Consider the following 24,673-nt stretch of genomic DNA (forward strand, 5'->3'; position numbering starts at 1 on the left):
CCAGGAAAAGAAAAGAAGCAGAAGCTGAAGACTGGGAAATCACTGGAAGATGATGAGAAAGACGTACTCGGCGGCGGAGATTCTTTGATGCCTGCGAACTTGAAAATGTTGGCGAAAGAACCGAGTAAAGGGCTTGAAGCCAAGGAGTGGTCAGCAGGCCCGAAGTGTGGTACTACCAGACGAAGCAAGCAAAGTACACCAAGCGGAGGTCTCAAAAATCTATCTGAATGTTCATCCGAATACGAAGAAGATGCGGATAGTACGAGCAGTGAAATTGATTGGGAAGCTGAAAGTGACGAGGAGGAAGAAGAGGAGAGCTCGGATGATTCAGATGAAACTAGCTCAGTCTGTCAAAAGTTCAGCGAACTCAAAACGGAAAAATCTGAAGGAGAGGATAGTGTTTTCGAACGAAGCAATAAAACTGGAGATGATGACGTCGAATTCATAGTCGAAGAGAAAGAGTTGAAGGAAGTGAAAGAGCATGAGAACCCTACACCACGTAATCCAAGAATTCTGTGCATTCAGATGGAATATTGTGATCGTCAAACTCTCCGTCAATACATCGATGAAACGAAAAATCTGTACAACAACCCAACTGAAGTGTGGAGAATCTTTTCAGAAGTACTTTGTGGACTCAATTACATGCATGGCATCAATATGATTCATAGAGATATCAAACCAATGAATATCTTTTTGACTTCAAATGGTGGAGTGAAAATTGGAGATTTCGGGTTGGCGACTTTCGACTTGATGAATTCCAAAGTGAAGATATCTTCGGCAGGAGCAGAAAGAAGCACCAGTTTAGAAGCTGCATTTTCTCCTCCTGGTATAAAAGGATCAGAAGTACAACAGACAAGAGATATTGGAACTCAACTCTACATGGCGCCAGAACTTTTTGTTGATTCAAAAGCGAAAAGCGATCAGAAGACACAACCTTACAATTCGAAAATCGACATTTACAGTGCTGGAGTTGTACTCTTCGAAATGTTTTATCGTCCATTGGCACCTGGTATGGAGCGTGTTTCGACACTCAACAATCTCAGAGATCAAATCAAGATTCCGATTGATTTTGGAAAAGGACTAGCTTCTGCAATGAGTGCTCTTGCGAGGAAAACGGTTGAAAGCATGCTTCAAAAGAATCCAGATCTCCGACCAACTGCTGAAGATCTACTAAATGATGAAGACCTTCCAATGCATTCGAAAGAAGATGCAACATTCCGAACACTAGCTGAGAAAGTTGTCAAACGAAGGGAATGTCGAATGAATCAGTGGCTACTTGAAAAACAATTCAAAGAAGATGTTTCTACTCTCCACAACTATCGATATGACTATGATCTCTGTCAGGATCGTTTGAAATACAACAATCGAGAGACAATCGTCGAGATTCTTCGCTCAGAGTTCTGCAAAATCTTGAATGTTCACGCATTCGAGAAATTGCATACGCATACATTGATGCCCGTGTCAACTGCAGTCGCAGCTGCATCTGTTCGAACAAAACCAGCAGAATTTCTCGATCAAAGCGGTCTTCCTGTAGCTCTTCCAATGGATTTGAGACAGAATTTCGTACGACTCTGCGTGAGAACCAGCACTCAACGCTTGAAACGGTTCAATTTTGGACGCGTGTACTCTCAAAGCTCGAAGCATGTTCATCCGAATGAGAAGTGGGAATGTTGTGTGGATTGCATCGGTCCGCAAAGTTCATCGACGTCTTTGGAGGTTTGTTATACAAGTTCAACCTGAGAAATACGTAATATATTGCAGGCCGAGTTGCTTCTTGTCGCTTGTGAGATGATTTCAGGATCTCTCCCAGGGATGAAAGTCACCTTGAAAATCGGACATGCTCAACTTTTAGAAGCGCAGATTCGGCATCTGAAACTGTCTGATGATGTTCGATCCGAATTACTTGACGTTCTCCACATAATTTCCGTGTCTGATAGTGAGTGATCACGGCATTTCTTAATTCTGAAACAACTTGTCTTTTGCAGGACCACACTCTCACAAGGAAAAATTGGAAATGCTTTCACCAAAAATTGGAGAGAAGGCGGCTAACATAATCACAAAGTTGTTGATTCCAGTTGAAGACAATTTCAACGCTTTCCGTGATAAAGTTGCAACTTTCCGAAAGAAATTGAAAGTCGATGCGGCGAGAGTTCTCGCGGATAAAGCGATCAAAGATCTGGAAGAGATCGTTGCAACTTTCAAGTTTTGCCGAACGGAAGAACTCGAGAAGATCAGTATTGTCTACGATTCGCAAACTTGTTATCGTCCACGAACCTTCGGTGATGGACTCGTCTTCCAAATTCAAGTTGAGAAACCGACAAGTGTGCCGAACAAGAAAGGCCGGAATCATACCGTGCTTGCTGGTGGTCGATACGATTCGGCACTTCTTCGAGAACGTCATCCACGAGACTTTGTCTATGAAGTTCCTCTTTGCATTTCTGGGTTCGGTGTTGCAATGGATACGGTCGCTCAGCTACGAGATTCGAATAATAAAGCAACGGGCGTGCCGAAAGTTGTCCAATGCAAGATTTTAATCTGTTCACTGGTTCAGGAGGATAACAACAATTTGATCACCGAAAAGTTCAAAATCGCTAAGCAGTTTTGGAGCATGAATATGTCAGCTGACGTATTTCATAATGCTGTTGATGATTTAGAATCATTGAATGTTAGTTTTGTTTCTCATAAAATCACTAATTGTTTACGATCCGCAGGAACATCGCTCACGCAATTCGATAACCCACATTCTTGCTGTCTGCAACTCGAATATGGAAGTTCTCGTCAAAACAGATGCAACAACTTCAGAAATGATGGATGTTGATTCAGCGATTTCGATGGTTTGTCGTGGATCTCAAGCTCTCGAACATGCGATCCTAATGACACCGAATGGAGGTCCGATTGCCTCTTCGAGTACTCCAGGAGAAACAAATCATCATGATGATCATCACTGTGGAACTCCGCCCGTTGCTTCGAAGTTTGTTTTATCATAACTTTGAAATTATTATGCAATCCGTCAGATTTTTCAGAAGTTCATCGCAATCGACTATCACTGGTATTCGTCCATTCGCAGCCACAACTGCAAATCTCAACGTCATCTTTGCCACTACCGACAAGAATCACAAAGTAAAAGAGAAGAAAAGATTCGAGACTCAAATCAAGAATCATCTCAATGACTATGTAAATCAATTCAATAGCAAAACGAAGATCGAGGTACTTGTTTGTGATATTCCGGCGAGTGTGATCAAGCTTATTGTTGGAGAGATTTGTAAGATGAGTAGTGATGCTGAGGTGAGAAAGTGCACAAGATTCAAAATTTTTTATATAATTTTTCAGATCGATACACTATTTGATCAGTTGATTCAAAAACACGGAAAAGTAGATTTAGCTCCACTTCGTCGACAACTTCATGCAACACTTCATAATCAATCAACAACGGGATTTGGTACTGGTCAAATTGTGGTTCTCTTCTACCGTCTCGCAGACAATTTCTTCCGTTGTCTAACCTAGAAACCCCTAGTAAATTCGCTAGATTTTCTAGTTATTGTTTTCTTTTTCCTATTGTTTTTATAATTGTTTTCTTTTTTTCTTTTGTTATCAGTTCTTTTTTCATCACCACACTGTTCCATGATGTGTATATTCACTTTTGTTCACACTCCCCGTATTTATTTTATAATGCCCGCTTTTATAGAAAATTCCCCGTTCTTTTTCTCAGTTTAGTGATTTTACATGCTTTTTTTTCTTTTTAATCAGTTTCATATGATTTAATTCCAGTCAATTTGTTGTATATAATTCGCGTATTGTCAGATTCCGTCATCTCTTTCCCTCTGAAAAAATCATAATTGTACCAGTCTGACACTTGTCCCTCTTTTTTATTTAATATCATTTTTCAACTCTCTTGCAATCATCATATCTCTTTTCCTCTCTTTTCCTCTGTGTCTCTTATTTTTTCGGGATATTTGTAGTATTTATATCGAAATGTTTGGTGGAATCATTGCTGATGAATCATTTTATTCGTGACTTTTCTTTTATCCAATGTCTCAAGCCTCATACAATCATCATCTGTGAGAAAGGAAAAGCTGATGAAATGATAAGAATGGCGAATAGAGAACATGGTCGGATATCGTCCAGTTCGTCTGGTTCGAGTGTCGTCACCTCTTCTTTTTTCGCCCGCCCCCTCGCCGCATTTTTCACGATTTTTCCAAAGAAATGATGTACTTTTCATCGATTTTCTCAATCTTTTTATTCGAATTCTTCGTTTTGTCAACATGCTATCAGACACGATTCAAACGGGATTTTATGCTGATTACAGATGGTAATATGACGGATGCAAAGTGCTTTGAAGTAGGTCATTTCTTCTGATTCTTTTGATTTTAAGCCGAGATTTTAAGGATTGTCAACAAGAATATAGAGCAAAATTCGAGTATACTCTGAATCAATCATTGACAGAATTCTACGATTTCCCATTTCATCCGGTCGTTTTGGAGAGTTCTTCATTCCAATTATATTGCAAATTATCCGAACAAAAAACAAAATGTTTCGCTGACAAATGCAATGATTATGTTAGTTTTTTTCTTATTTTTTAACGAGTTTTTTGCAAGAATTGAGGTTACTGTAGCTACAGTAATCGCTTTGTAAAATCTCATTTTTTGACATTGCAGGCAGCTGAAAACTCGTTTTCTCCATCCAATTTCGTCTGTCTTTTCAAGCGAACTCTGTTCGAAAAAGCATTGAAATGTTTGGCTAAAGTAAGTCTTCCAATAAATTCTAAAATTTTTTTGAACATTTCCAGACGGAACCAATAACATTCTTAAAATGTGACCACGAGTGCCATGAAGAAATAGTTAGAACTGATCGATTGAAACAAAGCTCTTTGAATAATCAGAATCAGATTTTTATTTCTTCGGAACTTGCTACGTATGAGACTGAATTAGACAAATTATGCAGGTTCCAGTCGTGTTATATGAGTTGTATGGCACCAGTTGTGAAAGAGGTTCGTGCTATTTTGATCAGGAGTTTTCCAATAAATAAAATAATTTGAGATGTGCGGAGAAGAGGAATCAAAGTCAGCCATCGAAATAGTTGAAGCTTATGTTCAGTGGCATGCAGATGATATTTCAGATTGGCATTCAATCACTGGAAATGACGAAACACTTCCGAAATCATGTCAATCACTGGTCAAACCACACTCAAAAGCAGATGATCCGATACTGCAGATAATCGGAAATGTTGCATGAATCATCAGAAGATAGATCTTAGACATTGATTATTTGAGTGCTTTAATGAACATTTTGGACTTTTTATTTTTATAAAAATGAAAAATAAAAAGAAATTATGCAATTGCTGAAGTGAATTTCTTTTGAGTATTCTTCAACATCTTCTTCATTCTAAACAGTTTCTTTTTCGAGAAACCAAATGCAGTGTCCACGGCATGATGTTGTTGCTCATGATGTTGTTGTTCATTATGATACCTACAAAGCTTCCGTTGCTAGTTGTTCCTAAATTCAAATTCTCACCCATTCACTGCCAAATTTGGAGTTCTCGACGGACATGGACAATATTGTGCATCATCTCCTGGTGAACCATCAGCACCTGCTGATCCATTTTGACCTGGAGTACCATTTGGTCCAGAGTTTCCAGGCGGTCCTGAAACACAAGTGTGCATTTCAGATCAGAAACTCGCAACATAGAGAACACATACCGATAGGCCCAGGCGGTCCTGGAGGGCCATTGCTGAACTGTGCATCGTTTCCAGGTGGCCCAGGTGGTCCCATTGGTCCTATTATTCCTGGTGGTCCCGGTGGATTTGAAAGCCTAGATCCAGGTGCTCCTGGAGCTCCAGCATCTCCCGGTAAACCTGGATTCCCATTTGGTCCTGGTGGTCCCAGCCCTCCAGGTGGTCCAGGTTGTCCCGCAGGACCTGCAGGTCCAGAATTTCCTGCATTCCCACTTGGACCAGGTGGACCTGGAGGTCCATCAGGCCCAACTGTTCCAGGCGGTCCCACCGGACATGAAATACAACCATTTTTCATTGATTCGTGTAATTCTGCAACGCCGGGAGCACCAGGTTGCCCAGGTTCTCCAGGTGTTCCGGAATCTCCTGGATATCCTTTGGTTCCAGGTTCTCCAGGTGGCCCTGGAGGACATCCAGTTGATTGTTCAGCACATTGACATGTTCCATCTTCAATCTGTCCTCCGCCACCAACTGGAGCACTTTGATATTGCCGACGAACACGGAAGCCAATAGATTTCCCGCTGAGCATCACATTCCAGGAATCAGATGAATAGAACTGAAGGCGTCATCGTATTCAAAACATATTCTGAATTCTTTTAGACTCACTTGGAATTGCTTTAAGTCATCTTTAATGTCATTCTGAAATTCTGATATGTCAGAAAGTATGAATCCACATCCAAAAATTGCAACCACGATAGCCACAGAGCAAGAAAATACAATTCCATTCAGTAAATATTTCACTTTATTATCCATAAAGTAGGTCAATCGGAATGTAATATAAAATACACGAAAATATGGAATGAAATCACAGAAAATATAATACAAGTCACAGTTTTTATACCAATAAGAAAGAGAAAACACAAGTAATTACCTTCTCTTTTTGAAGTGTCTATGTCACGCATACAAGTACATAAATGATTTATAATTGAAGAGCGTCGTAGAAAATTTGTTGGAGAAAAGCTCTCGAGTGTGGTTTGAAACGATACTCGTCAAGCAGTTCCAGAACATCTGCATACATACACGGCCATTCGAAAAGCCATGGGTGGTGTTGTCGGAGTCTGGAATCTTCAGAAGTTCAGATATGTTCTTCTTTCAGATTATCTTACCCAATCAGTCTTTTCGCTGGATACTCCTTAATTTCCAGCATATCCACTTGACCCAGAACCTCTTTTCGAAGCATTGGAGCATCCGGATGTGGGTATGCTCTCACTGAAAAATATCATTTTCTGAAGTGTTGCTCTCAAACATCTCAAATAGATACCTGAGTCCTCATTACTGCTACAATGAAAACACCGATAAGCAGAATGGGGTTGAATGTGAATTCCACTTCTCGCATGTCCAGTTCTTGCTCCTCTGTCCTCTACTCCTGCTGAATCGTCTTGCTCATGTAAGGAGAAAATGGGGTCAACTTTTGGTTTTGCGGGGAAAATATTTCCACACATAATTTCAATTTCCGTTGGCAATGCAACTGTTTGGAGGGGGACCACATTGATTGTCTTCTTCACTGCATTGTCTTCTTTTCTGAGTTCATTGTAAAGCCACGGGTCATGAAGAACCTGACGACGGTATTCAGCGAAGTGACGTTCCTGGAATCAATTCTTGCTGCATAGCTGTGAATCGTTCATTCATAGACTAACCTCTTCTTTCGTCATAAAAACATATCTAACAGGATCACCCACATGTCGATTGATCTGTAGACATGCTCTAACTCTGAATGGAGCCAAATGATATTTCTCTCGAAGACGACACGAGAAATGAGGTTCCATAATAGTATCAGCCAGGACGCCTTCTGCTTCCAATTCATCACTTGTTATCTTCAATCCCTCTCGAATGCATCTGGCAACTGTTGACGATCGAGTCTTTGGAATCTCTTCCTCGTCAAACAATGAGTTGGTGGTATTTGCTCTCCGTCTATCCGTAGACATTCTTGACGTGGCGGCCGACTTTGCCACAGTCTCATCAGGATTCAGATTTGCTGCAGGAGACACTGTCACGGTCAATTCGTCTTGAATGTGGTATCCGGAACTCGAATTGGTGACAGTTCGTTTGTGGTATGGAACACTCGAACTGCTGAAAAACATGTATAATGTAGACAGTTGCATACAATCTGCTAGGATACTCACTCAGAAGTTCCACTATTTTTATACAGATACTTCTCACTATTCCATAATCTCTGACTGAAGAACGACTCAGCTCTCGACTCTCTTTTCTGGCATTTCTCCTGAATATCTCCTTCTGATTGACTCCTCTGTCGCCCTTTGCTATTTCCTCTTCTCGAGACCGCACTCTCGGATTTCGCACGACTTTGTTTGATGTTTACTTGGCTCTGAAAATGAAACTTTTGGTTGAGAAACTCTTTTCGTTCACACTCACATCGAATAAAGAAGAATGTCTATGATGTTGAATTGTGATTTTTCTCCCAGGTCTCATCGATGAGCTGATACTTCCGGCAATTGTTCCTGCGGCAGGAGTAGATACCATTGTCTCATCCTCTGAGATCTTTCCTCTTGCAATATCTACGGCATATCTGAATCTATTCGATTCCCATCCAAATGCCGCCAGTCGTTTTGCGCCTTCTACACACTGAGAAAACGTGGCAAGAGCCCAGAATGCGATTCCACGAACTGTGAGAACAGTGTGCTCTTCTGCGATTTTCAGAACCGTGGGGACGGCATCTATCGGAAGAATTTCAAATCCACCATCAGTACTTCCAATACTTGAAATTGCGAGAAGACTAGACTTAATTTCTTCAAAACATTTCCCATTTCTACACACCAAAAGCAAGTCTTCACATATATTCTCATCAATCAGAATACGTCTTCCAGTCTCATGACCTCCAAGAGCTGCAAACAAATGTAATGGGGCATGTACTCCAACTGAAGTATCCGGACGGTCTGAACTTGATCTCGAGAAACTTCCATCAATACTTCTCTTCACATGAAACATCATTTCTTTCATCTCTTCATCTATGATTTGCAGATATTTCTTATTGAAATCACTCATCCAAAGTCTAACAACTTCTTTCACCTCATCTTCATCAGAAGCACATTCTGATTCCATTGCGTAAACATGAGCCTTCAGAAGATCCCCAGCTTCTCCGAACACAGACCATTCCACTTTTCTCAGGTTTCTAGAAGGATGCTCCGGGAGCCATCGATTCAGAATTCTGATTGTGTGACGAACAACTTTTGAGGATTCATCTGCCAACTGTCTAAGCATGAGTTGGATTCCCCAATCAGAAAACATTGGAAGATCAGAAGAAGCGAGAACTGCCAAATATCGAGTTGTCCATTTTCGAGAAGCTTCCGACGTCGAAGTCAATGCCTTTCTAAGAATAACACGTGTTAATCCTTCATTTGTGTAGTCCAATGAGGCAACTATCACTTTTGTGAATTCCAACGGAGATGTTGACGTCATCATGTCGACATACCTGAAAAGATTCAGAGTTATTACAGGACCCGATGTATCTTTCTTTCTTCAACTTTTTTTTACCTTCATGGATCATGTCAATTCACGATTCAAGTCCGGTCTCCAACAACACCTACAGTCTACCTCTAAAAATGGAAATAGGACTAGTCCTGGAGATGTTGGATTCTAATTAAAATTCAACATCTCATGTGAAATTTTATGCAAATATACATCCTTCTTTTCCCTTTTTTCTCCACTTTTTTCAGTGTGTCTTTTCTTCCGAACGAATAAACACAGAATACAGTTATGTGCATGCGTGACACGATGTAGTCGTGCTGTCTCTTCTATGTCAAATGACCCGAATACATTTCATTTGAAACTGTTGTTCGTTTGAAAGTTTTCCTGATTCTCTTTTGAAGGGAAAAACTGATATCTATGAATGCCATCTAATAAAAATAATAATTTATTCTTTATCTGTGTTTCGATTTTCTCGAAACAACACGGAGGCGAGGCAGGTTTTTTGTTTCTTTTTCGAATTCTCCTTCACGCTTCTCTCCCCCTCACTTTGCGATGTATATCTGCGATTCATTTCTGGAATTATGCAACAATAACATATGAGATGAATCGAGAGGCGAAACGAAAGAAAATGAATCGAAAAAAGAGAAGAAGGCGTGTTTTCGATCCAGAAGAAAAGGAAGACCAGACGACATTGGGTGATGGCTAAATGGCTAAATGACATTGCGCAAAAAGCCGAGTCATCCAATACACCGCTTTTCGTTGTCTTGGATCTCTTTTCCAACATTTCCACCTGCTTTCAGGTAGAAACGTACAGAACGCCCCGAAAAAGAATGCAATTTTTCTTTTGGACGAGACTAACTTATCATTCCAGAGGGCCACATAAATATGATAAGGAATATATCACGGAGTTATTCGATCTTTACTTGACTCTCTGTACTGAGCTTCTCTCCTTTTAATCAAATGTTATTGTCTGAACGGCTCCTTTGAAATCATGTCAAATACAACTTTATTTATTCTTACAGAAACTGAAACTATGAGGATCTCAATGAGTCCGAATACCACAGAAGTGTTTTCTTTCCAGTTGCTCAGAATAAAACTGTATGAAGTGACTGAAATAATTAATTTAAAAAATATATTTTTCTATAATAACTCACTCGAACCATCGTATACCGTACCCCCCACAACCCTATTCTCCATTTCTAAAAGTTCAGGTGTTCCTTCACCCACTTTTTTCGAGTGTTATTTACATACATCCTTAATCCTTTTTTCGTCATTTCTTCTACACATAACCATCATACCACAAAAATGATCAATCATGGTGGAATCAGAATCAATCTGGATAAATCGGAACGGGTTTATTCTCTCACTCTCCTTCACTCTCTCTCTCTCTTTTCTTTTCTCGCTCGCTCGGTGGTCATCTCAATCCCTTTCTGGCGATTGATTCCTTTTTTCTTCATTCCAGCGAAGCTTCTCCGTCGTCAAAAGCCAACAGGTTATCAATGCCATTCGATGCATTCTGGATATGTTTGGCAATTTTTTGGACTCTCGTTTTGACATGCAATCGTTTATCGTTTGACATGTAATATGATTAGGAATAGAGCGGAGGAAACGGAGGAGATGGCTTTTTTGATGATAAGAATACTTTGATCTTCAGATTATTTGCTTATGAATGATGGTAGTAAGAGGTAGTTCTTACAAGTTGGTGTAAAGTAACTAGGGAAGTTAAGAATCTGCCGGAACATACGAAAAAGGAAATACTTCATCTGTTTAGAAGGACTGAAACCGTAAAGATTCAGGATAATAATCCCCGTTGAAATTATACTTTGGGATTCTCGAAAGCTACGTTACCAATTAGTTACAGTACACCCCCTGCCTAATTTTTAACTGAATCCTTCTGAACCCTATCCAATTACTCTCAAAATGAAACTCATTCTGTCTTTTTGATGCATCAAGTACATACTTTCTAACTAATTTCCATTTCTAATCCTTTCCTGCTGTTCTTTTTCTTCTTCTTTTTCTCTTTTCATTCCAAAAATGGCGCAATACAAGCCGACGGCTTTCGATCATCCCTCCTCCCCCTATCGGATAATTAAAAAATGTTTCGTCACCACCTCTCATTCCCTTGTATCCATCCTTCTTCTGCTGGTCAATCGGGCGCGCGCACCTCAAGAAGAAGCTGATACATGAAAGATGAAGCCGGTTATTCTCTCTTCATTCTTCGTCATAGCGAACGACGGAGGCTAGTAGACACGACCTCAAGATGGCGAGGCAAACAGAAACGGCTTCTTCATCTGATCCATCTTTTTTCTCCGTTGTTTCTTTCAACCACTTCTTCTCTCCTTCTTCTCCGGCGCCGCCGTCGCTCCGTTCCCAAAGCCATTCATCCGGGAAAGCGACACGAGAACCGCAATGAAATCTTTCTTTCACTCTCGAATACTTTCCCTCTCTCCCTTTTCTCTTCTCACCCTTTGACCGTTACAAATTTTTTTTTAGTAAAAGTGTTCTTATATTCTAGACCATGTCGGTTTCGACGATACGTGCCATCAGCATTTTGCTGCTTTTGGCATCTTACACATTGGCAGATCTTCCGTCATGTGCTCGTGCGAAATGCGTTCATTGTGCTGTTGATTTCATTGATAGAATGTGTCCAACAGCGTGTGCTGGATGCAAAACTCAACATCAAGCTATTCAGGTAAGTCTCTCAGATTCAGAGATCATTCATTTGAGGGAGATGACAATTTCTTATTATCTTTCTTATTGATTGAAGTTTTGGAGCCTCTCACCGGAGTACTATGGATCTAGACTAGAAAAATGAACATTGACACAAAAATTTCAGGCCGTCACCATTCAAAGGCCACCACAGCCACCACCAGCATTCAACACCCAACCACAATTCGCTCAATCTGTGAACACTCGCCAAGTCTCAAACGAGGGAGGACCACAGGTTCGCAACCCACAGGTGTGATTTGTTATCACTTAGTTTCTAGTGATTAGCTGATGATTCTATCTTCATTTGTGCAGGTCGTACATCCACAAATTCCACAGCAGCCCCAGCAACAACAACAACAACAACAATTCCAACAACAGCAGCAATTCCAACCCCAAGTTCAAACTCAACAGCAACCCCAACAGCAGCAACAACAACAACAACAACCTCTTCTTAACATTCCCCTCCAACCACATGCTCAACCAGTTCAATTCGCTGCCCCAGTCTATCAAGGAAACCAAATTCCATATCCACAAAATCAAATTCAAACCGCCACACTCGCACCACTCGTAGAGCCACCAAAAGTGTCATCATTCGATCCAAATTTGAGTCGTCAACCGGCCGACTTGGCTCAACCACTCCCAGAATATCAAACCGGACAAGTGCAATTTGTTCAACAACAAGCACCAAACCCATTCCCACAACCACAGCAACAAGGATTCGGTCTTCCACAGGCTCCACAACAAGCTCAAGGATACGGACAACAAGTCGACAACATTTTTAATCAACCAAATCCATTCCAACTTCCACAAGCTTCACAGCAGCCACAAGGACTCTTCGGTGCTCCAGGAGCCGCTCCAGCAGCAGGGCAACAAGGCCAACAAGCTGCGTTCAATCCATTCCAACCCTTCTTGCAACAAACCAATGCCGCATTGGATCCATTCAATCTGTTCAACTTGAATGCCAACCCATTGACTGTCAATCAACAAGGAATCAGCACTCTTCAGACTCAACAGCAGCAATACGGTCAGGTACAGCATCAAGGAAACTACAATCAAAATTACAACCAACAACCCCAGCAGCCTCCACAAGTTCCTCAACAACCTGCTCAACAACAACAGCAACAACAGTACAACTACAATCAGCAGTACCAACAATTCCAGCAACCACAACAACAACAACAACAACAACAACAACAACAACAACAACAGAGACCTCAGCAACCCCAACAAAACGTATACCAACAGCAACAACAGTATGGTCAACAACCACAGCAACAACAGTACCAAAACCAAAATCAAAACTACCAACAACCACAACCAACACAACAACAACAACTCCCAGTTGCTCCACAACAACACGTTCAACAACCACAACCACAACAACCACTCCCACAACCAGTGGCCGCATCAGTTGATTCTAGACCAGTCAACTTTGAGAAATACGTGGATCCAGGAAAGGGAACACCACTCGCCCCACCACCACAGGTAAGAACAAATACATTTTTGCAGAAGACTATCTAACATTTCTAGACTAATCCAGTAGCATTTAATCACATATTCTTTAGGCTCAATGCCCACGTCAACCAGGATGGCAACCATGTATAACCAAGGACACGGCCAACGACCGTTTCCGTAACTGTTGCTCTCGTCTCGGAGAGGGATGTGCTCCCCTTTGTAACTACGATGCTACCCTTGCTACTGTAAGTTTTTCTAGACGCTTCATCTCAAACAATTCATCTAATTTCCAGATGCAATTGGCTGTTCTCACTGGCCGTTGCCCACTCGCCAAGGTCGGAGACGTCATGATCTGTGCTTCTGGATACCAAGACGCTTCCCAATGTTGTGAAGCTTACGGAGTCTTTGAGCCAGGATATGAGCATTGTCGTCCATACTGTAATCCATCTGCTGGACTTCCAGAAGGAGGACTTTTGACTGAGAAGTACAAGTGTCTTGTCAAGTTGTCACACATTCAACAGTGCTTCTTCGTTTCACAGAAGCCATAAAGAAAGATGTCAAACGGGTTCACAGTTTGTATCAAACCATAATAATTTTTAATTTTCTCTTTTCTCTTTTCTTCCTTTTCTCATTTTCTCTCATTTCTCTTTTCCTTTCCTTAATTTGTGCAATAGATTCAATTTCAAAAAGAAAGAAACAAAATCCATAATGTGGCACAGTGCCATTTCAATAAATGATTCTAAATTCAAAAAACAAACTGACTCACATATGAAGTATTCCAACATTGTTCAGTATATTCAATCCTTGAGTTGTCATTGTGAATGTTCCGATTATAGCAAAATGAAGCATCGATTGGTTGTAAGAAAGATTTCTTGGGCCGAAATAGGAATTCGGATTGGATCTCTGAAATTAAGATTTCGAAACAATTTGTTTTTTTATTTTTAAAACTTACACTTTCTAAAACAAGTCTGAAATTCGCCACGTATTTCTGTAGGATTGGCACATAATCCTCACTAATTCCCTCGTTATTTGGGAACACTCGGAGCAGAAGCTTGATGATACTCTTGGCAACGATCACATGTTGTCGATCAAGCATTCGTTTGTTCTTCTCTTGTTCAGACGGTGATAAGAAGTGGAACATCTGAAAAAGTAAGACTTTCACTGAGAAAATTCTCTGAAACCTTACGTTTCCAATATGATCTTCGATAGTATTCGAAGAAAACTCTTTGACCAATTTCTCATAACCATCTTTTTCAATATTTTCCACATAGAATTCCATATAATTCCAATCAAAAGCCCCATTTGAATCGACGAAAAACTTCTTTGCATTCTCTTCCTCGTCGTCAAATGTATCTCGAATCCTTGGGATTGAGTAGTCGTAATCATCAGCATCATCCATCATCATCAACGCATTCTTATCGTATTTTCCACGTAACACGGTTTCATTGAATTCTCCTGGGCACTCATCTTCATAAAGATCTGGTGATGTATTCCGTTTGAGACTTGCTCCTGCTCGAAAAGAACTATCACTTTTAGATTTTCTAATCGGTGCTTGAACTAGGACAGGTTCAGACATATGAGGGGCAAATAGCATTAGATCAGATTCTTTGAGAACGGTAGACGAAGTTGATGCAGATCTTATCCAAGACTGATTCAATTTGTCGAAACGATTAAGAACAAGTTCAGCATTTCTAAAATAATACAGATGAAGCATGTAAGTATTAAATGTTAAAGCTTACGTAGCGTGAAGGAATGTATATTGTTCAATAGCATTGATATCAAAAGTTTCATTGATAGCAGAGACAGCATGACTCTGGCTTAACGATTCACACGCAGATTGCACAAGAGTTGGCATTGAAAGAACTGGAGCACGATAACCAGCTGGAACATGGGAAGGCGCTTGACGGAGCATGTCAGCCATTAAAAGAGTTGCTTTCAAACCACTCGAGGAATCCGGCATGGCGAGAATCAGTCTGGCAAGAGACAGAGGTAATTGAGCGTTGATGAGGACGAATTGAGAGAGAACTCGAAACGCGGCAAGTAGATCAATTGTTGGTTTACGGCGCTCTGTGTCATTTTTCAAGCGTGCATCGTTTTGAGCAATCACAAAGTCATGTTTCAGGTTGCTTTTGAACTTGTCGGGTAAGTGCATTGCTTCTGGAATTTATTTTTGATATAAACTTTCAGATTATCAAAAACTCTTACTATAAAAAGCTAGTGCTTCTTCCCACGATTCAAAAGTCTTGCTTGCATAGGGAACATCCACAAAATCACAACACAAATCCACAATTGCATCTCGAATTCTGACCAAATTATCATTGGCAACTGTTCCCAAACCAAGATAATCTAGTAGACGAAACGGGGAAGATGGGAGAATATTTGAGTTGGGACCAACTGCAGCACAAGCGAAAAGACCTGGCCAAGAACGAATGATACAGAGGAAAGAGCACTTGAAGTTCTCAAGAAAATCATTCATGTGGAAGCTTTCGTGACTGAAAGTTGTTAACAATGTGTCTTTAGTATTTATTCTGATAAAAGCTTACGCTGAATCATTGTTCATCATGCTTCCTCTTTTCTGAAACATTCCGAATTCAACCAACGGAGCAAATATCTGTTCCATAACTAGATCCAAATGAGCTTTAATTCGAATCATTGGAGAATCCAACCAGAATATCAAGACGTGAGATGCAAGTATCACAATCCGTTTGCTCATACAAGACACCCCGGTAAGAACTTTCACGAGCCAGTCGGTTCCAGCCATTTCGAGAATTAAAGAAGGCTCTGTCAAACTGAGTTCAAGAAACAGGCCGATACATGGAAGAGATAATCTGGGAAAAATTTCATTATTGGAACCTAAACATCACCGCTTACTTGTCTTTTCCATTAGACTGTTGCCCCTCGAATGCTGAAAGAGCAATAGAAATAATAGGCTGCATTACGGATTTTGGGAATGCATACTTTCTGAAAAATTGTTTGAGCAATCATCCAGTTTATGTCTACTCACTTTCCATTTTTCTGAGCTGCCGAACTATCAATCAACTTTTTAAGATTCGACGTCTCATAAATCTTTAACATCCAGATGATCAATTTGAACGCCTCAATTCTCTCCGTCTGATTTTCCATTTGTAAATCTATTGCTCTGACAATGTAAATATCCACGTGGGTTGTCAGAATCACCGCCAGATTCTTTTCATTCATTGTGCATTTTCTGACGATATGAAAACACATCGCACGGATACATGGGTGATCGTCACGGAGAAATTTCAGCATTCTGGAATATTTTCACAATCAGATATCGCTATAAAGCAACTGAAAACAACTTACAAATGACAAACATATTTAAAGAATTCATTATCTGTCAATGATTCTAATGTTGTTTCCATGATTGTTTTGGAGATCCCATTCAGAAAATTAACTTTTTCCTCGTAAGGAGCTGCCAAATAAGGATCAGATTCTGACATTAGTTTTTCAACATCTTCTCGATTTCTGTATCTTTCTCTTCTTTTATCACTGTTCTCACTTTCTTTCTCTGAAAAAATATCTATTGCTGCAAATGTTCAAGATTTTTGAAGAGGAGTCTCTCCAGTAATTTATCAATAAAACTTAACAAAAACATCTCAGTTTAAAAATATTTGATTTTCCAACTTACTAGATCTTGCTCTGATTCTGATACTTTCTCGAATCTCCTGTATCCTTTGAGCATTGTTTCCTGTTTTATGATACACTTTTCTACGACTGTCCATCGTCTGTCAGAGAAGAAAATAAGAAAATAAGAGAGTTGTTTAACTGATAAGAAAGAAGGGAATAAGATGGAAAATGGGGGGAAAGGAGAAAGGAGGAAAAGAAAATAATAATGATATCAGGATGGTATGAGAGTCCATTAGAAATAACAGTACGGTATTGCAAAGATGAAAAGTGAACATTTTCAGAATCAATGTAGATGACACAACAATGAAAACTAGAAAATTGAATTTTTATCTAGATTCAAATGTGACCAAACAATCATCAACCACGCGTCCAGTTTCGAGATTTCCAGTCGGAGTGGTGGTACTGTAGTTTCAATCTTTCAAATAAATAAATAAGCGTTATTTTTGTTTCTATGGTTAATAAAATAGTTTGTGTTTTTTTTGCAAAACGATTGAGTTGGAACCTTTTCTCTCGGATTGTATCGAAATCCGTTCGCTTCACGTGCAACTTATCGAGCAATTACCGCAAAAATATATTAATTTTTGATGATAAAATTACCTAATTAGACTGTAACTTTTTGAAGCATTTTAAAAACGAAAATATAGTTTCGAAGTTTTTCTTCAATATCAAATACATTTCTATCTTCAATAATTTTTGGAACATGCTTAAAAAAGGTCTGGAAGTTGAGAGATAAACAGTAGTAATATGGCCGAACTCGGCCAGGGGTGCAAAAGTTAGGCCACGTACGGTGTACTCCCCGTGGACGATGCAAAGTATGGCATCATTTTTTAGGCTTTTAAAGTTTTTAAGCTTTAGGAATAATATTTTGGAATAATCTTTTCATTAAAAATTAATTCAGACAACCTTTCATCTCCTGTTCAAAAATTTTTTTGCTTGGTGATCAATAAACCTTATAATTTCAGGTAATACACGATGAGTCCTCTTGGGAGGTTCTCTGCAGTGGCTCAAAGCCGACGACAGGTTCATCGGAATGAACATTTCATATTATATATAATTAATTTCAGCTGAACAACGTTCTTCGTCGATTCGCATCGAACGGGGCACCATCCGTCATTGTTCCTGGCGTTCGGCCAATTGAGAGAATTAGAAATATTGGTTCGTTGCAGTGCATTCCTCTATAACCGTTATATCAAATTAGTTCTCAGGTATCTCTGCTCATATCGATTCTGGAAAAACAACAGTCACGGAGAGAATCTTGTACTATGCGGGTAGAATCGACTCGATGCACGAGGTTCGTGGAAAAGACGATGTCGGAGCGACAATGGATTTCATGGAGTTAGAAAGGCAACGAGGAATTACTATTCAATCAGCTGCTACTTATGTAGATTGGCACGGAACTAATATCAATATTATTGACACTCCAGGACACGTAGACTTCACAGTAGAAGTTGAGAGAGCTCTTCGTGTTCTCGACGGTGCTGTTCTCGTTCTTTGTGGTGTCGGAGGTGTTCAGTCTCAAACTTTCACAGTTAACAGACAATTGGCACGATACAATGTTCCATTCATTTGCTTTGTTAACAAAATGGACCGGAATGGAGCGTCTCCACTGAAAGCTCTCGATGGACTCCGAAATAAGTTGAATCATAATGCAGCTCTTATTCATCTACCAATTGGAAAAGATTCGAATTTCAACGGAATCGTCGATTTAGTCGAAGGACATGCTTTGTATTATGAAGGAGAAGGAGGTCTAATTGTGAGAAAAGACGAGATCCCCAAGGATTTGAGAGTAGAAGCACAAGATAGACGAGATGAACTTATTGAACACATTGCCAATGTTGATGAGACACTCGGAGAAATGTTCTTGAATGATCAAAAGCCGAATGTGCAACAAATTCATGAAGCTATCAGAAGAACTGTTGTCAAGGTATTCTAGTTTTCCTGCATTTTTCAAAATTCATTGAATTTTCAGCGCCAATTCGTGCCAGTTCTCTCCGGATCTGCTCTTAAAAACAAAGGAGTTCAAACTATGATCGATTCTGTTGTGAAATATCTCCCCGATCCATCCGAAGTTGTCAACAAGGCCACAGTGAAAACCGAGTCAGGAGAAGCGAAAGGAATTATTCTTTCTCCAGAACGCAATAATGATAAGCCGTTTGTTGGTCTCGCGTTCAAACTGGAAGCTGGAAAATACGGACAACTGACATACTTCCGTGTTTATCAAGGACAGCTGAGCAAAGGAGATACTGTTTACGCATCAAGAGACGGAAGAAAAGTCAGAGTACAACGATTGGTTCGTATGCATGCAGCCGATATGGAAGAGATCACAACGGCGTATGCAGGAGACATTTGTGCCACTTTTGGACTCGATTGCCACTCTGGAGAAACTTTCTCAACTGATCAAAATCTTGCACCACATTGTGTAAGACTATTATTGAAAAACATCTAAAAATATTTTTACATTTCAGGAGTCAATGCACATTCCAGAACCTGTTATCTCAATGGCCATCAAGCCTGTAAATCGTAAAGATGCTGACAATTTCATCAAAGCTTTGACTCGTTTCACAAAAGAAGATCCAACATTCCGGCGAGAATATAACCAGGAAGCCAAGGAGACAATTGTATCGGGAATGGGAGAATTGCATTTAGAAATTTATGCACAACGTATGAAGAGTGAATATAACTGTCCTGTTGAGTTGGGAAAACCGTCAGTTGCTTACAGAGAATGCTTGGGAGCTCCTTACAAGTGAGTTTTACACTTAAATACTGTGTTTTAAGGGAAATCTTGCGTTGCAGATTCCATTTCCGTCACAAGAAGCAAACTGGTGGTCAAGGACAGTTCGGAGAGATTGAAGGAGTTATTGATCCACTACCAGCAGACCGTAACACAGTTGTCGAGTTTTCTGATGAAACATTCGGAAACAATATTCCCAAGAATTTGTTCCCTGCCCTCAAAAAGGGTCTCGACGCAATTGTTGCCGAAGGACCACTTATCAAGTCCAGAATTGCCGGAATTCACGTACGAGTTCAAGACGGATCTACTCACGCTGTCGACTCCACTGAAATCGCTATGATTAACACAATGCAAAACATGATGCGCGAGTCATTTGAAAAAGCTAACTGGCTGCTTCTTGAGCCAATTATGAAAGTTGAAGTAACGACACCAGCGGAATTCCAAGGAAATGTAGTAACATCGCTCACTCAACGAAATGCTCTCATCACCACGACTGATTCGACGGAAGGATACGCTACTGTCGTGTGTGAAGCTCCACTATCTGACATGTTCGGATACACATCAGAACTTCGATCGTTGACAGAAGGAAAGGGAGAATTCAGTATGGAATATTCGAGATACGCACCGACATCGCTGGAAGCACAGGAACGAGTACAAGCCGAGTGGAGACAGTTACACGGAATTGCTGATCCAAACGAAAAGGGAAAGAAAAAGAAGAAGTAGATTAGGTTTTTTAGAATCGTTTTTATTTGAAATTCCATGTCTTTATTTTTTTCTGTAGTTTAGGTTTTTGTTTTTTGTTTGTTTTCGAAGTTTTTGTTGAATTTTTGATGAAAATACAATAGCTTTATTGTCATCTTCATACAAAGTTCTATTTTCCATATTTAGGACTTCTCGTACTTGACACGTTCAACAGCCACCCAAAACTTCTTATTATCTTCCGAACGAAAACCTATTGGCCCGAGTTCGCAATCGCCACACATCAAGACTTTCTTTTTGTCAACAGTCTGCCAACCGACAGTGTCGAAAACCATATCACTTTCGGTATACCACCACCAGCTGATTTTTTCAAATGCTGCTGGTCCTTTTGCCTGATGAGTCATCACCCGTAATTGATATGGTTGATTGTCGACTGTCATGACGACGTCTTCGGGGAAAATAACCGATTTGCATCGGCGACAAACGATTTTGTGCAGATTTCGGTCATCTTCATTGATCAAATCATCTTTGTTAACCTTCTCACATTTTCCATTAACCGGAGTGTTTGCTGGCTGCGGTCGGATCGCGAATAGTTGAAGCTTCAGTGGTACTTGCATCTATAATTCGAAGAGGCTGAATAGAAGGTGAATTTCAAACTAACCGCTCGTGGAAAGAACCATAAAAGTTGAAATAAAACAAAGAGGCTAAGTTTATTTGTTTCTCGAAGAAAATTCTGATCTCGTGAAACTGATAGGAAAATTCTGAAGGTTCACGCCTTAATTCTTCTGCTTCCAAGATTATCAAAATGTTTCAGCAATACATATTTCATTACATGAAGTTTAAAAAAAACAAAAAGTATCGAAACAGTATGAACTAGAAAACATCTCATTTATATAACAAAGAATGGTGTTTTCATCCTCTGGGATGATATCTTTGCGAGTGTTGAATTAGTTCATCACGAGAACTCGATAGTTCACCACAAAATTTGCAATCAAAAATTGCGAAATCGCCTGCGGCCTGAAAACATCTAGCTATGATCATGAATATCCTACCATATGAACTAACCTCGTCATACAATCTTCCCTTCCCAATAAGCTTCCTGTTGAGCATAACAGTGATTCTAAAAATTATGCCAATGCGTTTAAATAATTAAAAAATAGACGGACCTTGGTAGAGTTTTACGGCTTCTCTTTTTCGGTGGCTCGTTTTGTTGTTTCTCGACAACAGTTCTAGGAGAGACCCTTTTGTGAGTGGCTAGCAATTGTGGTTTCTCTTCTCGGATGTCCGTTGCTGCTGGAGATGATGTTGCTTGTTGTTGGTGAACAGATGGCTTTGGTGGTGGTGATGGTGTTGCAGGATCCACAGGTAGTGGAGTATTCGGGATCAACCCTGCCATGCTTTTGGAGAAAGTTTCCAAAAACTCTCTGTGAAATGCACGGGTTGCCTGCTGCTCCTCAATCAACATCTTCGTGACATCGATCATCATCTTATTCAAATCCGTTTGTCTCTTTTGCATATCCTGATGGAAAATCGCATTCTCGCGTGCTTGGAAAGCAAGAATCGTGCGGATCTGAATAAAAGATTTCAAAAATTGAACTGAAAAATGCTGTGATTACCGTATTATCCATTGACGACTGAGCTCCCATTCCGGGTGGCGTATTCATCATTGAACTCATCATTCCTGTATTGCTTCCATTCGGAATGGCCAGCTGCGTGTTGGGAAGATGAGGGGATGGTGTAGAAGTCTAAAAGTAAAAAACGGGATACGGTAACAATTCTGAAGAACAATTGAAATGATATTTGAAATAACGTTTTGATAATATTCTCTTACAGTAGGTTTTGAAGAACCAGGCTGTGGAGGTGATGGCTGTAATCCGTAAAGACTCATAGCATTATTTCCAATCGATTGTCCGAACGGTTGTGGAGACCAATATGGAAAAGGGAGAGTGGGGTGGAGTGCCTAAAGGAGAGGTTAACTTCATCAAAATATCGATATGACTTACATTTGTGCCCGGTGCAAAACCAGTGAACGGTCCAGGACGAGACTGCGGGTATCCCATTGACGACGTTGTAGGCGTTACAGGTTGTATGGGTTGTTGAAGACGAGTGGTACGGGGATTTGCGCTTGTAGATGCGTCTGTCATTCTGAAAATGAAAATATATAGAAGTTTTGCCGAGACCGTTCAATGAAACCACAAAAATGGAAGCATTTCACGACAATTCCAACGAAAAATTGAAAAAAGAAGTCAAACGAGAATTCATGTGGCGACCTCTTCGACTCGCTGACCTCTCAATATGACACGTGGCAGCGATTTCTATTCGCAAGTATATTCCACGTGGATTCACGTTGATAAACACGTCACCGTGTCACGGGATTTGAACTCTTTTTTCTCATATTTGGAGTCCATTTTGACGTGAGAATACTGTAGAAAAATACCAGAATTTATTTACAGAAGTGAAAAAGAATATTTTGATTCAAGAAAGAACATGAAGAGAATGATATATAAGCTTGAAAGGCATTGGGAATAAATTATTTGATCGCGTTCACCGTAACGGTCATCGATTGTTTCCGAATTCATCTTGACTCTCCGAAGGTCCATCCGACGTCTTCTGATTCCGCATCTTCTTGTTCATCTCCTCCAATTCCATCATTTTTTCCTCCTTTAGGCTCTTGACATACAGGAATGTGTAGGTACTGATCATGGCTGCTTTCGATGTCTGCTCTGCTAATTGCTCGCTACTTCCCGGTGAGACTTTCAGCGCGTCTTGAAACGTCTTCTCGTAATTAGCTAATCCTTGAAGACAATTCTGTTCGTAAGTTTGAAGTTGCTCGATTTCGAGTTTGATTCCATTCCGTTGAGATTCAGATGACGACATCATACTGAAAATTATAATTTGAATTCTGACTGGGCGAAAAGGGTAATCATTATAAAAGGTAACAGGAATTGAAAAGGGAAATGAAAACTAAAGAACCAAAAGTTTTCTAGAGATAGCATACAGCTGAAAGTACATTTGAAACCTTGCAAATTGATGGTTAGAATATTCAAAAATGAACAGATTATGGGCGGTGTCTAGACATTAATCTTCAAGTTAATCTCGAGAAGAAACTTGAATGTGGTCATTGAAACACAAGAAGATACATCAAATAGATAGTGCCCTACCGTTGCACTTTTATACTTCATGAAACGTTCAAATATTGGTCAAACAGTTCAGTTTATAACAAGAAAACGACATCACAAGCATAAAACTTTGAAAGAGTTTCCACTTTGTGCAGATGCTCATCCTGCATAAAATATAAGGAAGTCTAGACATTAATCTCTGGTTTCCAAAAACTTTTAAAAGATTTCTTCAAAAAAGAAATTATTTCAAATTCTCACGAAGATGAACTGTGTTCCGTGCAAAAACTCAACGGAAATGGATATAGAAAAAGTGAGTAGACTGCCATGAAAAAAGGAATGTCTCCAGACATAATCTGATAAAGATTCCGATGATTTGATAACGATAATTTCGGTTTCAAACATCGACACATCTCTTGATTTTTTGGAAGAAAAAGGAGGGCATTCGTTTCGAGTTTGTAGGTAATTACATACTTCCTTCGGGGGAAAATGTCACATTTATTCGGGGAGGCGGATATCATTCGAATGATATTCCAAATAAAATTTTGATGATTGAACTTCTCAAAAACATTATAAATGTATAGTGATACGTGCTAAATAACGAAGCTATTTTCGAAGAAAAAAGACAATTTTCAACATGTCTAGACGCCAATAAAAAGTGAAAATAAGGATGTCTTCGAAGATAATTTTTTGTGTGTTTTGTGGCTAATATAATGAATTATAACGTGGTTTTATAAGAATGAAGACTTCTGAGAAGGGTACATAATAGATCAAAAAAACGATAAGGTAGTCGAACTCTTGATCTAAAGGCCGTTAGTGGGAATCGTGAACTATCTTTTCTGAAATTTTTGGATAGGTTTTAGTATTGGGTTACTGTACAAAAGTGAGGATTTGTTTCATCCGAACCAACATGAAATATTGCTGCAACGAGCAAGTCGAGTTCCTTTGAAGATATTTCTAAAGATAATAACACTCTTTAACAGTTATGATCCAGATCAATTCTGTTTCAGCTCAGTCTCAGTTGATGCAAGCTTGAGAGGCAACCATACTTGTCATTTGACGAGACGAGTCGAGGGAAACATATTGCCAGCCCGGGAGAAATATTTTTCTAATTTTAAGACACCAAATAATTTCAAGTACTTTTTATCACTAAACTTCCTA

General features: G+C 39.8%; 9 protein-coding genes across 9 annotated transcripts; 3 read left to right on the forward strand and 6 right to left on the reverse strand.

The window, feature by feature from the left end:
- Positions 1-4,203: 4,203 nt before the first annotated feature.
- On the forward strand, positions 4,204-5,231 carry GCK72_005257 (uncharacterized protein; the record flags this gene model as incomplete). The annotated part of the gene is made up of 5 exons (XM_003116894.2): positions 4,204-4,338; positions 4,386-4,556; positions 4,656-4,742; positions 4,787-4,987; positions 5,037-5,231. The coding sequence occupies 5 exons, from the start codon at positions 4,204-4,206 to the stop codon at positions 5,229-5,231; spliced, it is 789 nt and encodes a 262-aa protein (XP_003116942.2).
- A 95-nt stretch (positions 5,232-5,326) lies between these two features.
- GCK72_005258 (uncharacterized protein) lies at positions 5,327-6,481 on the reverse strand (the record flags this gene model as incomplete). Its single annotated transcript, XM_003117473.2, has 4 exons — positions 5,327-5,465; positions 5,511-5,640; positions 5,696-6,284; positions 6,335-6,481. The coding sequence occupies 4 exons, from the start codon at positions 6,479-6,481 to the stop codon at positions 5,327-5,329; spliced, it is 1,005 nt and encodes a 334-aa protein (XP_003117521.2).
- Positions 6,482-6,647: 166 nt separating this feature from the next.
- GCK72_005259 (uncharacterized protein) lies at positions 6,648-9,148 on the reverse strand (the record flags this gene model as incomplete). Its single annotated transcript, XM_003117195.2, has 6 exons — positions 6,648-6,786; positions 6,835-6,937; positions 6,990-7,314; positions 7,366-7,798; positions 7,852-8,054; positions 8,102-9,148. The coding sequence occupies 6 exons, from the start codon at positions 9,146-9,148 to the stop codon at positions 6,648-6,650; spliced, it is 2,250 nt and encodes a 749-aa protein (XP_003117243.2).
- A 2,524-nt stretch (positions 9,149-11,672) lies between these two features.
- Positions 11,673-13,866, forward strand: GCK72_005260 (uncharacterized protein; the record flags this gene model as incomplete). The annotated part of the gene is made up of 5 exons (XM_053725107.1): positions 11,673-11,846; positions 11,991-12,113; positions 12,176-13,348; positions 13,429-13,563; positions 13,612-13,866. The coding sequence occupies 5 exons, from the start codon at positions 11,673-11,675 to the stop codon at positions 13,864-13,866; spliced, it is 1,860 nt and encodes a 619-aa protein (XP_053589301.1).
- Positions 13,867-14,080: 214 nt separating this feature from the next.
- On the reverse strand, positions 14,081-17,061 carry GCK72_005261 (uncharacterized protein; the record flags this gene model as incomplete). The annotated part of the gene is made up of 10 exons (XM_053725108.1): positions 14,081-14,221; positions 14,271-14,459; positions 14,505-15,009; positions 15,058-15,475; positions 15,524-15,810; positions 15,862-16,146; positions 16,190-16,279; positions 16,323-16,589; positions 16,643-16,847; positions 16,968-17,061. The coding sequence occupies 10 exons, from the start codon at positions 17,059-17,061 to the stop codon at positions 14,081-14,083; spliced, it is 2,481 nt and encodes an 826-aa protein (XP_053589302.1).
- Positions 17,062-17,938: 877 nt separating this feature from the next.
- GCK72_005262 (uncharacterized protein) lies at positions 17,939-20,420 on the forward strand (the record flags this gene model as incomplete). The annotated part of the gene is made up of 6 exons (XM_003117431.2): positions 17,939-17,986; positions 18,031-18,121; positions 18,172-18,890; positions 18,936-19,385; positions 19,432-19,709; positions 19,760-20,420. The coding sequence occupies 6 exons, from the start codon at positions 17,939-17,941 to the stop codon at positions 20,418-20,420; spliced, it is 2,247 nt and encodes a 748-aa protein (XP_003117479.2).
- A 161-nt stretch (positions 20,421-20,581) lies between these two features.
- Positions 20,582-21,013, reverse strand: GCK72_005263 (uncharacterized protein; the record flags this gene model as incomplete). Its single annotated transcript, XM_003116868.2, has 1 exon — positions 20,582-21,013. The coding sequence occupies one exon, from the start codon at positions 21,011-21,013 to the stop codon at positions 20,582-20,584; it is 432 nt and encodes a 143-aa protein (XP_003116916.1).
- Positions 21,014-21,308: 295 nt separating this feature from the next.
- GCK72_005264 (uncharacterized protein) lies at positions 21,309-22,540 on the reverse strand (the record flags this gene model as incomplete). Its single annotated transcript, XM_003117072.2, has 6 exons — positions 21,309-21,413; positions 21,462-21,516; positions 21,563-21,966; positions 22,013-22,141; positions 22,228-22,356; positions 22,400-22,540. 6 exons carry the CDS (start codon positions 22,538-22,540, stop codon positions 21,309-21,311), a joined length of 963 nt encoding a protein of 320 aa, XP_003117120.2.
- A 412-nt stretch (positions 22,541-22,952) lies between these two features.
- On the reverse strand, positions 22,953-23,276 carry GCK72_005265 (uncharacterized protein; the record flags this gene model as incomplete). The annotated part of the gene is made up of 1 exon (XM_003117345.2): positions 22,953-23,276. One exon carries the CDS (start codon positions 23,274-23,276, stop codon positions 22,953-22,955), a length of 324 nt encoding a protein of 107 aa, XP_003117393.2.
- Between the last annotated feature and the right edge of the window lie 1,397 nt (positions 23,277-24,673).

This window comes from Caenorhabditis remanei, chromosome II (assembly GCF_010183535.1).
Source record: "Caenorhabditis remanei strain PX506 chromosome II, whole genome shotgun sequence".
NCBI lineage: Eukaryota > Metazoa > Nematoda > Chromadorea > Rhabditida > Rhabditidae > Caenorhabditis > Caenorhabditis remanei.